General features: G+C 43.6%; 3 protein-coding genes across 5 annotated transcripts in view; 1 reads left to right on the forward strand and 2 right to left on the reverse strand.

Moving 5' to 3' along the window:
- The window catches only part of LOC134845631 (metal transporter nramp1 homolog), a 505,909-nt gene that overhangs the window by 277,935 nt on the left and 209,381 nt on the right, over nucleotides 1-18,593 (reverse strand). The gene's annotated exons all lie outside the window — the stretch shown is intronic.
- Nucleotides 1-18,593, forward strand: part of LOC134845635 (dynein regulatory complex protein 8-like) — a 302,647-nt gene that overhangs the window by 196,563 nt on the left and 87,491 nt on the right. The gene's annotated exons all lie outside the window — the stretch shown is intronic.
- Nucleotides 1-18,593, reverse strand: part of LOC134846270 (uncharacterized) — a 54,570-nt gene that overhangs the window by 35,538 nt on the left and 439 nt on the right. Inside the window, exons 2-6 of the mRNA XM_063863552.1 lie at nucleotides 18,316-18,400; nucleotides 17,789-17,929; nucleotides 17,222-17,362; nucleotides 16,306-16,434; nucleotides 14,570-14,839 (exon numbers count right to left, since the gene is read on the reverse strand). Of these exons, the coding sequence (XP_063719622.1) occupies nucleotides 14,570-14,839; nucleotides 16,306-16,434; nucleotides 17,222-17,362; nucleotides 17,789-17,929; nucleotides 18,316-18,400 (766 nt within the window). The remainder of the gene's footprint in view (nucleotides 1-14,569; nucleotides 14,840-16,305; nucleotides 16,435-17,221; nucleotides 17,363-17,788; nucleotides 17,930-18,315; nucleotides 18,401-18,593) is intronic.

Raw genomic sequence — 18,593 nt, forward strand, 5'->3', positions numbered from 1 at the left:
AAGTGGGTATTGGAGTGGGTGCCAAGTGGGTATTGGAGTGGGTGCCAAGTGGGTATTGGAGTGGGTACCAAGTGACTGTTGGAGTGATTACCAAGTGGGTATTGGAGTGGGTACCAAGTGACTGTTGGAGTGATTACCAAGTGGGTATTGGAGTGGGTACCAGGTGAGTATTGAAGTGGATACCAGGTGGGTATTGGAGTGGGTACCAAGTGGCTGTTGGAATGATTACCAAGTTGGTATTGGAGTGGTTACCAAGTGGGTATTGGAGTGGGTGTCAAGTGGGTATTGGAGCGGGTGCCAAGTGACTGTTGGAGTGATTACCAAGTGGGTATTGGAGTGGGTACCAAGTGGGTATTGGAGTGGGTGTCAAGTGGGTATTGGAGTGGGTGCCAAGTGAGTATTGGAGTGGGTACCAAGTGACTGTTGGAGTGATTATTAAGTGGGTATTGGAGTGGGTACCAAGTGGGTATTGGAGTGGGTGTCAAGTGGGTATTGGAGTGGGTGCCAAGTGAGTATTGAAGTGGATACCAAGTGGGTATTGGAGTGGGGGCCAAATGACTGTTGGAGTGATTACCAAGTGGGTTTTGGAGTGGGTGCCAAGTGACTGTTGGAGTGATTACCAAGTGGGTATTGGAGTGGGTACCAGGTGAGTATTGAAGTGGATACCAAGTGGGTATTGGAGTGGGTACCAAGTGGCTGTTGGAATGATTACCAAGTTGGTATTGGAGTGGTTACCAAGTGGGTATTGGAGTGGGTGTCAAGTGGGTATTGGAGCGGGTGCCAAGTGAGTATTGAAGTGGATACCAAGTGGGTATTGGAGTGGGGGCCAAATGATTGTTGGAGTGATTACCAAGTGGGTATTGGAGTGGGTGCCAAGTGACTGTTGGAGTGATTACCAAGTGGGTATTGGAGTGGGTACCAAGTGGGTATTGGAGTGGGTGTCAAGTGGGTATTGGAGTGGGTGCCAAGTGGGTATTGGAGTGGGTGCCAAGTGGGTATTGGAGTGGGTACCAAGTGACTGTTGGAGTGATTACCAAGTGGGTATTGGAGTGGGTACCAAGTGACTGTTGGAGTGATTACCAAGTGGGTATTGGAGTGGGTACCAGGTGAGTATTGAAGTGGATACCAAGTGGGTATTGGAGTGGGTACCAAGTGGCTGTTGGAATGATTACCAAGTTGGTATTGGAGTGGTTACCAAGTGGGTATTGGAGTGGGTGTCAAGTGGGTATTGGAGCGGGTGCCAAGTGACTGTTGGAGTGATTACCAAGTGGGTATTGGAGTGGGTACCAAGTGGGTATTGGAGTGGGTGTCAAGTGGGTATTGGAGTGGGTGCCAAGTGAGTATTGGAGTGGGTACCAAGTGACTGTTGGAGTGATTATTAAGTGGGTATTGGAGTGGGTACCAAGTGGGTATTGGAGTGGGTGTCAAGTGGGTATTGGAGTGGGTGCCAAGTGAGTATTGAAGTGGATACCAAGTGGGTATTGGAGTGGGGGCCAAATGACTGTTGGAGTGATTACCAAGTGGGTTTTGGAGTGGGTGCCAAGTGACTGTTGGAGTGATTTCCAAGTGGGTATTGGAGTGGGTACCAAGTGGGTATTTGAGTGGGTGTTAAGTGGGTATTGGAGTGGGGGCCAAATGATTGTTGGAGTGATTACCAAGTGGGTATTGGAGTGGGTAGCAAGTGACTGTTGGAGTGATTACCAAGTGGGCATTGGAGTGGGTACCAGGTGGGTATTGGAGTGGGTGCCAAGTGGGTGTTGGAGTGGGTGCCAAGTGGGTATTGGAGTAGGTGCCAAGTGGGTATTGGAGTGGGTACCAAGTGACTGTTGGAGTGATTACCAAGTGGGTATTGGAGTGGGTACCAAGTGGGTATTGGAGTGGGTGTCAAGTGGGTATTGGAGTGGGTGCCAAGTGGGTATTGGAGTGGGTGCCAAGTGGGTATTGGAGTGGGTACCAAGTGACTGTTGGAGTGATTACCAAGTGGGTATTGGAGTGGGTACCAAGTGACTGTTGGAGTGATTACCAAGTGGGTATTGGAGTGGGTACCAGGTGGGTATTGGAGTGGGTACCAAGTGACTGTTGGAGTGATTATCAAGTGGGTATTGGAGTGGGTACCAGGTGGGTATTGGAGTGGGTGCCAAGTGGGTATTGGAGTAGGTACCAAGTGGGTATTGGAGTGGGTACCAAGTGACTGTTGGAGTGATTACCAAGTGGGTTTTGGAGTGGGTACCAAGTGGGTATTGGAGTTGGTGTCAAGTGGGTATTGGAGTGGGTGCCAAGTGGGTATTGAAGTGGGTACCAAGTGACTGTTGGAGTGATTACCAAGTGGGTATTTTAGTGGGTACCAAGTGGGTATTGGAGTGGGTACCAAGTGGGTATTGGAGTGGGTGCCAAGTGGGTATTGGAGTGGGTGCCAAGTGGGTATTGGAGTGAGTACCAAGTGACTGTTGGAGTGATTAGCAAGTGGGCATTGTAGTGGGTGCCAAGTTACTGCTGGAGTGATGAACGAGTGGGTATTGGAGTGGGGGCCAATTGACTGTTGGAGTGATTACCAAGTGGGTAAGGGAGTGGGTGCTAAGTGACTGTTGGAGTGATTACCAAGTGGGTATTGTAGTGGGTGCCAAGTGCCTGTTGAAGTGATTAACCAGTGGGTAATGGAGTGGGTACCAAGTGAGTATTGAAGTGGATACCAAGTGGCTCTTGGATTGGATGCCAAGTGAGTATTGAAGTGGATACCAAGTGGGTATTGGAGTGGGTGTCAAGTGACTGTTGGAGTGATTACAAGTGGGTATTGAAGTGGGCACCAAGTGAGTATTGAAGTGGATACCAAGTGGGTATTGGAGTGGGGGCCAAATGATTGTTGGAGTGGTTACCAAATGGGTATTGGAGTGGGTGCCAAGTGACTGTTGGAGTGATTACCAAGTGGGTATTGGAGTGGGTACCAAGTGACTGTTGGAGTGATTACCAAGTGGGTATTGGAGTGGGTGCCAAGTGAGTATTGAAGTGGATACCAAGTGGGTATTGGAGTGCGTGCCAAGTGACTGTTGAAGTGATAACCAAGTGGGTATTGAAGTGGGTGCCAAGGGACTATTGGAGTGATTACCAAGTGGGTATTGGCGTGGGTACCAAGTGAGTATTGAAGTGGATAGCAAGTGGGCATTGGAGTGGGTGCCAAGTGACTGTTGGAGTTATTACCAAGTGGTTATGGGAGTGGGTGCCAAGTGACTGTTGGAGTGATTACCAAGTTGGTATTGGAGTGGGTGCCAAGTGACTGTTGGAGTGATTACCAAGTGGGCATTGGACTGGGTAACAAGTGAGTATTGAAGTGAATACCAAGTAGGTATTGGAGTGGGTTCCAAGTGACTGTTGGAGTGATTACCAAGTGGGTATTGGAGGGGGTACCAAGTGAGTATTGAAGTGGATATCAAATGGGTATTGGAGTGGGTGCAAAGTGATTGTTGGAGTGATTATCAAGTGGATATGGGAGTGGGTGCTAAGTGACTATTAGAGTGATTACCAAGTGGGTATTGTAGTGGGTGCCAAGTGCCTGTTGGAGTGATTAACAACTGGGTAATAAAGTGGGTACCAAGTGGGTATTGGAGTGGGTGCCAAATGAATGTTGGAGCGATTACCAAGTGGGTTTTGGAATGGGTACTAAGTGAATGTTGGAGTGATTACCAAGTGGGCATTGTAGTGATTGCCAAGTGACTGCTGGAGTGAATACCGAGTGGGTATTCGAGTGGGTACCAAGTGAGTTTTGAGGTGGATACCAATTGGGCAATGGAGTGGGTGCCAAGTGACTGTTGGAGTGATTTCCAAGTGGGAATTGGACTGGGTAACAAGTGAGTATTGAAGTGGATACCAAGTAGGTATTGGAGTGGGTGCCAAGTGACTGTTGGAGTGATTACCAAGTGGTTATTGGAGTGGGTGCCAAGTGACTGTTGGAGTGATTACCAAGTGGGAATTGGACTGGGTAACAAGTGAGTATTGAAGTGGATACCAAGTAGGTATTGGAGTGGGTTTCAAGTGACTGTTGGAATGATTACCAAGTGGTTATTGGAGTGGGTGCCAAGTGACTGTTGGAGTGATTACCAAGTGGGTTTTGGAGTGGGTGCCAAGTGACTGTTGGAGTGATTACCAAGTAGATATTGGAATGGGTAGCAAGTGAGTATTGAAGTGGATACCAAGTGGTTATTGGAGTGGGTGCCAAGTGACTGTTGGAGTGATTACCAAGTGGGAATTGGACTGGGTAACAAGTGAGTATTGAAGTGGATACCAAGTAGGTATTGGAGTGGGTGCCAAGTGACTGTTGGAGTGATTACCAAGTGGGTATTGGAGGGGGTACCAAGTGAGTATTGAAGTGGATACCAAGTGAGTATTGAAGTCGATACCAAGTGGTGCCAAGTGACTGTTGGAGTGATTACCAAGTGGGTTTTGGAGTGGGTGCCAAGTGACTGTTGGAGTGATTACCAAGTGGATATTGGAATGGGTAGCAAGTGAGTATTGAAGTGGATACCAAGTGGGTATTGGAGTGGGTGCCAAGTGACTGTTGGAATGATTACCAAGTGGTTATTGGAGTGGGTGCCAAGTGACTGTTGGAGTGATTACCAAGTGGGTATTGGAGTGGGTGCCAAGTGAGTATTGAAGTGGATACCAAGTGGGTATTGGAGTGGGTGCCAAGTGACTGTTGGAGTGATTACCAAGGTGGATATTGGAATGTGTAGCAAGTGAGTATTGAAGTGGATACCAAGTGGGTATTGGACAGGGTGCCAACTGACTGTTGGAGTGATTACCAAGTAGGTATTGGAGTGGGTTCCAAGTGAGTATTGAAGTGGATACCAAGTGGGTGTTGGAGTGGGTGCCAAGTGACTGTTGGAGTGATTACCAAGTAGGTATTGGAGTGGGTTCCAAGTGAGTATTGAAGTGGATACCAAGTGGGTGTTGGAGTGGGTGCCAAGTGACTGTTGAAGTGATTACCAAGGTGGATATTGGAATGTGTAGTAAGTGAGTAATGAAGTGGATACCAAGTGGGTATTGGACAGGGTGCCAAGTGACTGTTGGAGTGATTACCATGTAGGTATTGGAGTGGGTCCAAGTGAGTATTGAAGTGGATACCAAGTGGGTGTTGGAGTGGGTGCCAAGTGACTGTTGGAGTGATTACCAAGTGGGTATTGGAGTGGGTATTGGAGTGGTAAAAAAACCACCGAACAAATTGGTTGACGAAATTTTACATCTGCTTTGTTTTCTTCTGATGAATCTGCAGTGTGTGGTACAGTAAAAAACCAGGGAATAAATTGGTTGACGAAGCTTTACATCTGCTTTGTTTTCTTCCATTGAATCTGCAGTGCGTGGTACAGTTCAAGGTCGTTGACGACCTGTCACACCGCGGTCAAGTTGGTGCTTAACTTTCTATACACTATCAACCAACATATGTCGACATAAATTTCTTCGTCATGACGCTATTTTTATACTTTTTGTCTACATATCTAAACCTACAAGATGAACTAAGTCTTGGTTTTTAGTTTTATCTGAGTCTTCTGAGATACAACTAGCAGTCCCGGTCTTAAACGACCCGACTGACCTGCCAGGTGCAGCCGTATTCTGGCACAAGCGGACGTTTGACCCGCGAAGCAGCGAGGATTCATCGATCGGACAATTTAATTTTGCCATCACGTTGCGGGAGCAATGCAACCCCCGAGAATGGTTAAAACCGTCAGGAGTCATTCATGACGATCCGACCTCGAAGCCGGAAGCTTTCAGTACTAGCAAGGATGCACATGCGACTGCCAACCGCCTCGCGCGGGATGCTTCAGCAGTTCGCAGGGTAGATGACATCAACGAGGAAAATGGGGCAAAAGGTCCGAGGATTGCACCTGGTGTTTTGTTTCATGAGCGCAGCTATACTTGGTTTGAATCATCGCAAGAGGGTGAATTAGTTTATGCAGATCCTATTAACCAATCGCAGTTCAGCGTATTTGATTTATTCACAAATGCCACTTTCTCAGCATGTTTCCGGTATCACATGCCAATCTGGAATATTAAATTTGCACTAGCCTCAGCTTTCATTTTGCTGACCTTTTCAACTATATCTTTTCTGCCTATTTAGTTAATGGTTCTGGTAACTTATTCTATTGGAGAATTGTGTTCAATGTTCTCATGTTTTTTCAGAGTCTAATGGATCAACCGAGTGGCGACAGCTTTGAGCGGCTGCTTAACCATATTGTCCCCCTCAACTGTCCTTGATTTTCAGCGAATCGATCGAGCCAAAAGGCACGATCAGGCGCAGTCCGCCCGAGGTGGAAATAGTCGGCGTAAAGAGCAGTGGCGCTGAAGTGTCAATATTCCCGCCTCATAGCTAAATTTTGTTCGCGTAGGTTGCGAAAGTCTCGTCCAGCAATTTGACCGCAAAAGAAAGTCCGTAGTTTGGATATCAAATCATCACTTGTCGCTCCAGACCGGAAATCGCTGTCGGGTCTAGTGAGGATCTTTGACTTGTTGATAAAACGGGCCCTGATTTAGAATGACTACGAAGGATTCAGCCAGATTGCCGCATATCTGAAATCGTTCTAGCAGTGCTCAGCAGTGGTGGATGAGTGCATTGTGATTGATTGATTGATTGAATGCATTGTGAGTGCATTGTGATTGATAGTGGATACCAAGTGGGTATTGGTGTGGGTGCCAAGTGACTGTTGGAATGATTACCAAGTGGTTATTGGAGTGGGTGCCAAGTGAGTATTGAAGTGGATACCAAGTAGGTATTGTAGTGGGTGCCAAGTGACTGTTGGAATGATTACCAAGTGGTTATTGGAGTGGGTGCCAAGTGACTGTTGGAGTGATTACCAAGTGGGTATTGGAGGGGGTGCCAAGTGACTGTTGGAGTGATTACCAAGTGGGTATTGGAGTGGGTGCCAAGTGACTGTTGGAGTGATTACCAAGTGGGTATTGGAGGGGGTACCAAGTGAGTATTGAAGTGGATACCAAGTGAGTATTGAAGTCGATACCAAGTGGTGCCAAGTGACTGTTGGAGTGATTACCAAGTGGGTTTTGGAGTGGGTGCCAAGTGACTGTTGGAGTGATTACCAAGTGGATATTGGAATGGGTAGCAAGTGAGTATTGAAGTGGATACCAAGTGGGTATTGGAGTGGGTGCCAAGTGACTGTTGGAATGATTACCAAGTGGTTATTGGAGTGGGTGCCAAGTGACTGTTGGAGTGATTACCAAGTGGGTATTGGAGTGGGTGCCAAGTGACTGTTGGAGTGATTACCAAGTGGGAATTGGACTGGGTAACAAGTGAGTATTGAAGTGGATACCAAGTAGGTATTGGAGTGGGTGCCAAGTGACTGTTGGAGTGATTACCAAGTGGGTATTGGAGGGGGTACCAAGTGAGTATTGAAGTGGATACCAAGTGAGTATTGAAGTCGATACCAAGTGGTGCCAAGTGACTGTTGGAGTGATTACCAAGTGGGTTTTGGAGTGGGTGCCAAGTGACTGTTGGAGTGATTACCAAGTGGATATTGGAATGGGTAGCAAGTGAGTATTGAAGTGGATACCAAGTGGGTATTGGAGTGGGTGCCAAGTGACTGTTGAAATGATTACCAAGTGGTTATTGGAGTGGGTGCCAAGTGACTGTTGGAGTGATTACCAAGTGGGAATTGGACTGGGTAACAAGTGAGTATTGAAGTGGATACCAAGTAGGTATTGGAGTGGGTGCCAAGTGACTGTTGGAGTGATTACCAAGTGGGTATTGGAGGGGGTACCAAGTGAGTATTGAAGTGGATACCAAGTGAGTATTGAAGTCGATACCAAGTGGTGCCAAGTGACTGTTGGAGTGATTACCAAGTGGGTTTTGGAGTGGGTGCCAAGTGACTGTTGGAGTGATTACCAAGTGGATATTGGAATGGGTAGCAAGTGAGTATTGAAGTGGATACCAAGTGGGTATTGGAGTGGGTGCCAAGTGACTGTTGAAATGATTACCAAGTGGTTATTGGAGTGGGTGCCAAGTGACTGTTGGAGTGATTACCAAGTGGGTATTGGAGTGGGTGCCAAGTGAGTATTGAAGTGGATACCAAGTGGGTATTGGAGTGGGTGCCAAGTGACTGTTGGAGTGATTACCAAGGTGGATATTGGAATCTGTAGCAAGTGAGTATTGAAGTGGATACCAAGTGGGTATTGGACAGGGTGCCAAGTGACTGTTGGAGTGATTACCAAGTAGGTATTGGAGTGGGTTCCAAGTGAGTATTGAAGTGGATACCAAGTGGGTGTTGGAGTGGGTGCCAAGTGACTGTTGGAGTGATTACCAAGTAGGTATTGGAGTGGGTTCCAAGTGAGTTTTGAAGTGGATACCAAGTGGGTGTTGGAGTGGGTGCCAAGTGACTGTTGAAGTGATTACCAAGGTGGATATTGGAATGTGTAGTAAGTGAGTATTGAAGTGGATACCAAGTGGGTATTGGACAGGGTGCCAAGTGACTGTTGGAGTGATTACCAAGTAGGTATTGGAGTGGGTCCAAGTGAGTATTGAAGTGGATACCAAGTGGGTGTTGGAGTGGGTGCCAAGTGACTGTTGGAATGATTACCAAGTGGGTATTGGAGTGGGTGCCAAGTGATTGTTGGAGTGATTACCAAGTGGATATTGGAGTGGGTGCCAAGTGAGCATTGAAATGGATACCAAGTGGGTATTGGAGTGGGTGCCAAGTGACTGTTGGAGTGATTACCAAGTGTGTAGTGGAGTGGGTGCCAAGTGACTGTTGAAGTGATTACCAAGCGGGTATTGGAGTGGGTACCAAGTGAGTATTGAAGTGGATACCAAGTGGAAATTAGAGTGGGTGCCACGTGACTGTTGGAGTGATTACCAAGTGGGTTTTTGAGTGGGTACCAAGTGACTCTCTGAGTGATTACCAATTGGGTATTGGAGTGGGTACCAAGTGAGTGTTGAAGTGGATACCAAGTTGGTATTGGAGTGGGTGCCAAGTGACTGTTGAAGTGATTACCAAGCGGGTATTGGAGTGGGTACCAAGTGAGTATTGAAGTGGATACCAAGTGGAAATTAGAGTGGGTGCCACGTGACTGTTGGAGTGATTACCAAGTGGGTTTTTGAGTGGGTACCAAGTGACTCTCTGAGTGATTACCAATTGGGTATTGGAGTGGGTACCAAGTGAGTGTTGAAGTGGATACCAAGTTGGTATTGGAGTGGGTGCCAAGTGACTATTGGAGTGATTACCAAGTGGGTATTGGAGTGGGTACCAAGTGAGGGTTGAAGTGGACACCAAGTTGGTATTGGAGTGGGTGCCAAGTGACTATTGGAGTGATTACCAGGTGGGTATTGGAGTCGGTACCAAGTGAGTATTGAAATGGTTACCAAGTGGGTATTGTGGGTATTGTACAAAGTTGGAGCGAATAATTTGAAATAATGATTAAGATGTTGATTTTTAGTCTAAACCGGTGCAAGAAACGCGAGCGAGTAAATCGAACGAGTAAATTTTGATTTTTATTATTTCCCCAGTACTAAGAAATGCAAAAACTCTGATTTTATATAGTTTTTAGTTACTAAAACTACATATTTTTTGTTTGCTCTTTCTTAGCAATATTTGATATTGAAATAATAGTACAAAAAAATCATTTTTGGTCAAAAAATGGTCTTTATAGCAGTCTGGGTGAACTCAGAAATTCAAATCGGTCGATCTATAAAAAATTCGACAAAGTTTTCGAAAATTTTTTGAAAATCTACCCCTTTCGAGAAAATCCTAAATCCGCACCTGGTTGAAAGGGATGTCAAACCTAGCGAAATTTTTCGGTTTTTTTGACATTTAAGATTTTTTCCAGAAAAAAAACCACCGAATAAATTGGTTGACGAAACTTTACATCTGCTTTGTTTTCTTCTGATGAATCTGCAGTGTGTGGTACAGTAAAAAACCACCGAATAAATTGGTTGACGAAGCTTTACATCTGCTTTGTTTTCTTCCATTGAATCTGCAGTGCGTGGTACAGTTCAAGGTCGTTGACGACCTGTCACACCGCGGTCAAGTTGGTGCTTAACTTTCTATACACTATCAACCAACATATGTCGACATAAATTTCTTCGTCATGACGCTATTTTTATACTTTTTGTCTACATATCTAAACCTACAAGATGAACTAAGTCTTGGTTTTTAGTTTTATCTGAGTCTTCTGAGATACAACTAGCAGTCCCGGTCTTAAACGACCCGACTGACCTGCCAGGTGCAGCCGTATTCTGGCACAAGCGGACGTTTGACCCGCGAAGCAGCGAGGATTCATCGATCGGACAATTTAATTTTGCCATCACGTTGCGGGAGCAATGCAACCCCCGAGAATGGTTAAAACCGTCAGGAGTCATTCATGACGATCCGACCTCGAAGCCGGAAGCTTTCAGTACTAGCAAGGATGCACATGCGACTGCCAACCGCCTCGCGCGGGATGCTTCAGCAGTTCGCAGGGTAGATGACATCAACGAGGAAAATGGGGCAAAAGGTCCGAGGATTGCACCTGGTGTTTTGTTTCATGAGCGCAGCTATACTTGGTTTGAATCATCGCAAGAGGGTGAATTAGTTTATGCAGATCCTATTAACCAATCGCAGTTCAGCGTATTTGATTTATTCACAAATGCCACTTTCTCAGCATGTTTCCGGTATCACATGCCAATCTGGAATATTAAATTTGCACTAGCCTCAGCTTTCATTTTGCTGACCTTTTCAACTATATCTTTTCTGCCTATTTAGTTAATGGTTCTGGTAACTTATTCTATTGGAGAATTGTGTTCAATGTTCTCATGTTTTTTCAGAGTCTAATGGATCAACCGAGTGGCGACAGCTTTGAGCGGCTGCTTAACCATATTGTCCCCCTCAACTGTCCTTGATTTTCAGCGAATCGATCGAGCCAAAAGGCACGATCAGGCGCAGTCCGCCCGAGGTGGAAATAGTCGGCGTAAAGAGCAGTGGCGCTGAAGTGTCAATATTCCCGCCTCATAGCTAAATTTTGTTCGCGTAGGTTGCGAAAGTCTGGTCCAGCAATTTGACCGCAAAAGAAAGTCCGTAGTTTGGATATCAAATCATCACTTGTCGCTCCAGACCGGAAATCGCTGTCGGGTCTAGTGAGGATCTTTGACTTGTTGATAAAACGGGCCCTGATTTAGAATGACTACGAAGGATTCAGCCAGATTGCCGCATATCTGAAATCGTTCTAGCAGTGCTCAGCAGTGGTGGATGAGTGCATTGTGATTGATTGATTGATTGAATGCATTGTGAGTGCATTGTGATTGATAGTGGATACCAAGTGGGTATTGGTGTGGGTGCCAAGTGACTGTTGGAGTGATTACCAAGTGGGAATTGGACTGGGTAACAAGTGAGTATTGAAGTGGATACCAAGTAGGTATTGGAGTGGGTGCCAAGTGACTGTTGGAGTGATTACCAAGTGGTTATTGGAGTGGGTGCCAAGTGACTGTTGGAGTGATTACCAAGTGGGACTTGGACTGGGTAACAAGTGAGTATTGAAGTGGATACCAAGTAGGTATTGGAGTGGGTGCCAAGTGACTGTTGGAGTGATTACCAAGTGGTTATTGGAGTGGGTGCCAAGTGACTGTTGGAGTGATTACCAAGTGGGAATTGGACTGGGTAACAAGTGAGTATTGAAGTGGATACCAAGTAGGTATTGGAGTGGGTGCCAAGTGGCTGTTGGAGTGATTACCAAGTGGGTATTGGAGGGGGTACCAAGTGAGTATTGAAGTGGATACCAAGTGAGTATTGAAGTCGAATGTATCACAACATTATCCAATTGTTTATAGTTTGCCCTCAGTGTACTATATTTCGCAAGAAACCCAATGGCTTACATCTCATTGAATTCATCCCAGCCTTTACCATAATTGTTAGACCCGAATGAGGAACTCCAGTTAGATTATGCTGATTCTCTTTCAGATCATTCAGGTAACCAAATACAACTTTTCATCGCTATCGAGCAATACTCTAAGTTTCCATCAGCTATGATCACTGGGGTGTAATTGGTTATTAAATTTTTAAAATAGTTTATCCAGCAACATAGTATCCCTATATCTATCAAGACAGACCAGTATTCGAGATTTTAAAATAAGTTGGTTCAGTCTTTTTGCAAGGAAAGAAATATACGTCAGCATTTTTGCCCGGTGGGGGATCATCGGGGTTAAGGTTTGGTGGAGCGCTTTATTTAGACTATAAAAGATCGGCTGCGAGCAGCTGAATTAAGTCCTGGTTTTCCAACATCCAAGATACTCTTCAAAAAATTATTGAGGATATTCGTGTGACTAAAAGTTCGGTTAAAGACTTTTAGCCACTTGAGTTACAGTTTGGTCGCTCCGCCAAATACGGAACTATCTATTGCTGCTGAGCGTCTATCCTTGCGTGTTGATTTAAATGAAACGCAGTTGTGTCGGCATCTACTTACGGAGGAGCAGCGTCGGGAGCAGTGTGATAGCCGACCGAGAATCAAATTGATTAAGAAGGGGGCAATCTAGCCCATCAGTGTCGCCATATTTCGGTGGTCAATATTCTTCTGTTGTTGTTACCCCGCATTAATGGGCTCTCGAGAATCTGGTCGAATCAGCTAACCAATGGCTGGCTTTAGAGAAAACTATTTCTGATGACGAAGGCATCAAAACCCTTGAGACGCTGACGGAGCGAAACCAGGTCTTCGCAGACTTTATTCGATCTAATCTCCCAGCAGCCACCCTTCATTTCAGGAGTCAATTACCCGCGGAGCTGCTCCAACAATCAAAAGCTAAACGTAATGTGAATCATCTAAATATCAATAATCCGGAAAAGGTCGAAATTTTCCGCAAAATTTTCATAATGAAATTTGGTTGGGAATTGTTTAAGCCCTTTAAGGGTAAAATTGTCAAAGTTACTGGGTCTACATATATAATTGACAAGAATAAGATCATAAGAAGGAACCACCTTGTGGTACGTTTTAAGTCATCTAATGCAGGTTTTTCAGGCAAACAGGCCACGCCAGTCATGAAGGAGCAGAAACGACCAGCAGTGTCATCTTCTTCGTCCACTTCTCCGGAGGCCAACAGACCCCTCAGAACGCCTCCTACTCGTACCCGCATAGCCGCTAAGATAGTTCTAGTACCAATTCGCCCCTAACCCACCGCTTTCATGTCCGCGTCAACTCGGCACAGGCACAAAAAAAATCAAAATCTACCTAAAAAAGTGTCTTCGACGCTCCATGTGTCCGCCCGGTCCAATGTGGTACCAACCCTGTGGTTGACTTAACAGAGCTTCTTCATCCACTTTGGGGAACAACTCACTGGACACATCGGTCATCAAGTACCCGGCACCCTCACCTTCAAAGACTGCTTTCATGTCATTCACAGATCTCATCCCGATCTCTTGAGATGACGACTGGTCCTTACCAAAGTCTCAAGAGCGCTCAACAAGTCCAGAAGCTTCTGCACAATGTCCTTCAGTGATCTCTTCACCCATGGGTGACTCAGATGGGACGGAAACCTCTCGTCTGCCTCTAATTCCTCTCGTACTTGTTCATCTCGGAAAGAGCTGACATCACTCTTTGGCAACCCGGTCCGCCGTTCAACCAACTCATCTCAGCCCGGTCCGGCATTCAACCAACTATCAGCTCTCCGCCAGTACAGCCTCAGGTCTCGAGTCAGTCCCGCAGTCGTCTCTCCGGGTACGCTGGTCAGTTTTGTTCAGGACATGCCGGCCGGGAAAAATCAAGATGACCTCCACCGGGCCATGATTCGGGAGGTTTGACAAGGATGTTCACTCGCTTCCCTCAGTCCTTTTCGTCAAAGACGTCCTCAGAAAATCCGTTGAGGAGAAACGAGATTTAACTTTGTATCACTTAGTCATTAAAACTCACAACATCTCAAACTCAGTCAAAACTTTTTGTGCACTTACTCATTCATAAAAATTTATATTTCTTAAATCCTAAATTTGTGTATCACTTTCATTAAATTTCACAACTTCCATAAGAATTTCCTCTAGAGGGGGAAATGTGGTACAGTATTAAATCTGTGCACACTATTATGTCATACTCATATCAGTCAATTGTTTCAATTGGAGTTCAAGGTCGTTGACGACCTGTCACACCGCGGTCATGTTGTTGCTAAACTTTCTGTCAATTTATGTAAGATTTAAGTCGATATAAATTTTTTGTCGTGACACTTTTTATATACTTTATTTATTCACATGTCTACATCTACAATATGAAATAAGTCTTGGTCTTAGTTTTATCTGAGTATTCTGAGATACAACACAGTGGTTCAAAGTGAAAATATGCATATATACTTTTTAATGATGCATAAAAGGAAAGCTACTTTCTAAAACTTTCACATAAAAATAAAATATAAAGTAAAGTTTTTAAATGTTGTAATTATCTGGTATATGGTTATCAGGACTACTAAGTGTAGTATGTTTATTAAAGCTGAACAATTCTTCTTAAATTGTTCTGAATTTTTTTCTGGCATCAAAATACATCAGTTTATATATGAGCTCTAAGACTAAAAAACTGAAATTAGGTCAATATTAGTTCATGGATAACTAGTTATAACATTGGAATCACTTACAGCATGTTTCGTTCTCTGGACAGTTTACTGCAGAACAAGAATATCCATCGTCTTCCAGAAAGTAGGTCTCATTGCAGCTACACTCGAAAGACCCCACAGTGTTTGTGCATGTCTGGTTGCAGTTGTCGGTGTCCACCTCACACTCATCAGTATCATCACAGTTCAAATTGTCGGCAACTAGTTCGTATCCAGTTGGGCAGCTGCACGTGAACGAACCCTCAACATTGGTGCACGTATGACTGCAGGGAGTTTGATCACACTCGTCGATATCTGTGATAAATTTACTCTTAAGATCAGCCGGGCAAGTTAAAATCTCGAGTTAGTCAGTGTTTTTAATTTTTACATATATGGCTCTATTGATTTATCTCATCATAATCTTTGTAGTTTTGATTTTTTTTCGGCCTATTTTGGAAGTTCCCGTACTGACAAGAACTGGATCGCAATCAATTTTATACAGATAATTTAGCAAAACCTAAAAAAAATCAATTTGCATCGATTTAAAATCGGTTTAGTTTTTTTACAAAAATAAGGGTTTAGAATAAGTTCCATCATCAATTGAAATCGATTGAAATCCGTTTTTTCCAGGGGCAGACTTAGGGGGGGGGGGGGGGGGGCGGGCGCCTGTCTCTCAGGGATTTGACCCCCACCCCCTACCCAAAGGGTCCCCCCTTGTACTATTTTGAGATATCCATTTTCGGTGAGGGATCCTAAAATGTTTCTAAAGGCGCCTTAGGCGCCAATATATACCAATTTTGAGAGGGGAGCTTGCGCCGAAAAAACGCGATTTTTTGGTCAAAACTTTCCAAAAAGTGCCTAAAAACGCCTTTTTTTGGACTGTTTTTTCAACATTTTGTTTTTAAAAAGTTTTCAGAAAAACCGCCACCCCCCTTCTCGAGAAAATCCTAGATGCGCCCTGGTTTTTTCAATATCTTTTTTATTTTTCTTTTCATACGAGTTTTGAGTTGCAATAAAATCGATAATCGATATAAACCATTTTTCTACTTTTTTGTATACTCACTTTATAAAAACGCTTTACAAATTATATTCAGATTTTCACGACTATCAAACAATTGAGAAAACAGAGTATAAAACTTGCTCTTCTTTTGACTTTTTGAATTGATGTGTGGCTCGAAAAGAAACTCGTAGTATAGAAAACAAGTTAACTTTCTACGCCAAAAATGAATTGCTGTAAATTGATTTTTTCAATTATATGTCATTTGCATAAAATATTGGGCCTAGAACATTGATAATCAAAATGACATTCAGACAACTGTTGCATTGTTTCTTTTTTCATACCGCGGGAACCCTTAGATTTGCAAAACTCAACAGGGATTCCTTGCATCCTAATACTTGAGATTTTTTTAAGTACAAAACTTTGCTCAAGTTTCGAAAAAGATTTATTAAGTTAAATCAATTTTGTTGCTATTTTAATTGATTTCACTGCGTTGCAAAAAATCCACCGTAAAAATCTATTCTAAATCGGTTTCCGTATCTACATGAGCTACCTGAAATCAATTTTCATTCAAATATTATCGATAGAAAATGACTTCAATCTCATGTTTGTCAGTGCGGGTTGGCAGTCGCCTTTTCATACTTTTTTTGTCTTTTTTATTGCGTTTTTTTACAAATGTTTTTAAGCCCAATGCTTTTGATATGAACCGCCAAATTTGAATCACTTTTATAAAGATTTTTGCCACATTCACTTTTTTCGATTAAAACTGAGCTGAATTTCAAACCTGTGCAGAAGTTTCCGGTGTCGGTCCATCCAGCATTACATGTGCACACATATGACCCATCGTTGTTAGCACAGGTAGAGGATCCAATGGCGCCACAGACTGTTGTGTTTGCAGCGCACTCGTCAATATCTAAAAAGAAGTGAGTCTAGGACTTTCACGAGGGGATGAACTTTTAAGGTATTTTTGCAAAAGGCTGTCAGAAAACTTGGGGAAATACCGTTCTAAGCCATTCTTGAATCTGGCAACGTTTTGGTCAAAAAATCAAGACATTAGTGAGTTATCAAGTTAAGTTTCTGGTTGCAATGGAGATTCAGTGTGCTAATTGGTCCGATTTCCATATCGAAAAAATGGTACCAACAGGTGTACCAATGGTCGAAAACAAATAGTGCCTAAACTTTTTAAAAATAATAATCATAATAATAATAACTGCGGTTTCTGCAATTCGCAGAGGTTCTATGAAATGATAGTCAGCATGTCTAAACATAGTCCATTTCTATTATCTCCGAACATCCCAGACTTAGATGTTTTGTTGGATGAAGTTTTTTTTACGACCACGTCCGTCCGTTTTTTAGCGTCTAGAACTTTCACGTGGAACCACTACCACTATTTCAGCCGATATCAGTCAGGCTGAGGTGTTAAGTGAGAGCTCGTCCTTGCAAACTATCTTTGCCAAGGCAGGGGATCGAATCTGACAATCTGAAACTGAACGCCTTTCCACTATGCATCGTATCCAGCACTGGACCAGGATCAGATAGTAATTATCATGAACAAACTTTGCGTGTTTTTCGGATATTTTTAAAATCATGGATAAAAGTTGACTAAAGTTTTTTTCTCTTATTCGAATCACATTAAGTTTACCCAGAAAAAAAAACTATCAATTTATAAAACTGGATTTCAAACAGAAATTTGAGCCAACCAATGCAGTTGAAGTCGTTTAGCAGGTCGTATCCAACATTGCATGAGCATACAAATCGTCTGTTTGTCGAGTCAGTTGCTGGGTCCAAATCAGTGCATTGATGCAGACATCCAGAGTAGCCACATGCACATTCGTCAATTTCTAAAAACACCAAAACTGCAAACAAAAACAGAAAAAACATGGTGTCGGCATGAATACAAACTGATTCAAAGCTGTTCCACCTCAGGAAAAACCAATTAAATGATTAAATAATTCAATACACCCAAATCAAGTTATTGTTACAGACTACCGTTTAATGATCTGGTAATTGGTCACACCACAATTTACTGAGCGCGCCGCAAAAACTTTGGCGTTTATTCGTACGTATTGCATGAAAATTTAATACAAGTATGATAGTTGGGTCCTTGAAGAACCATTTTCAGGCCTTAGAGTTTTCAAAAAACATGGTTCGCATTTGTTTACTTGTGTTTTGAAGTTTTCTCAAAATTTGCGGGACCCATCTCTCATACTTTTGTCTTTTTCTGGGACCCAACTATAATACTTGTACCAAAAGTTTTTAGAACTTACGTAGATCACACTTTTGGGTTGTCTGGTTCAGTGCGTATCCGAATTTGTTTGTGGAACAGTAGCAGTTTTCGCTTCCCTGCACGACCACGCAGGTACCTGCATCGGAGTGCACAGTCCAACAGTCCGCATTCCCAGAACAGGCTAAAGTATTTAAGACTGAGTTTTTGGATCTAAAAGTCATAATAATTTCAAGCTTATTAAACAAAGAGATTCGTGGCACTGCTCAGTTGCAAGCTGTCAACTGCGACTGCCGTTTTGATGCTTTTTACCCACCTTGAAGCGCTATTGATTTCCCTCACAGGCACTATTGATCTGTACCTGTTCCAGAAAAATATCCAGCAAAAAAATAGGTCCACGTCTTAATCAGGGGCAGATCTGAGTGTTTGTTTGGAGGGTCGGATGTATTCAATCCTTCCTTTTTTAAAAAGTATTTTTCGAATTAATTTAACACAAATGGTGGATGAACGGTGGGATTAATGATGAATGCGATTGGAACTGGAGTGTGCAGGGGGTTAGCTGGAACTGACCGACAGTTGTAGCCTGCACAACTTCTGTATCGGGACACTGTTCTGTGAACTGACCATTGACCACCAAGTCGAGGACACTTAACACCTGAACAAACATGTTTGCATCTACAATAAAAAGACCGAAAAAGATTTTTTCTATTTATGACTCATAGCTAGAGACCCAGCCACTGACGAAATAAGAGGAGGACGGCAGTACAATTCAACGTCCTTAGAAATTTAACCCCCTGTACATCAAACGGTCTTATTTTGCGGCCTCAGATTTTGACCGACTTACACTA

The sequence above is a fragment of the Symsagittifera roscoffensis genome, chromosome 5 (genome assembly GCF_963678635.1).
Source record: "Symsagittifera roscoffensis chromosome 5, txSymRosc1.1, whole genome shotgun sequence".
Classification (NCBI taxonomy): domain Eukaryota; kingdom Metazoa; phylum Xenacoelomorpha; order Acoela; family Convolutidae; genus Symsagittifera; species Symsagittifera roscoffensis.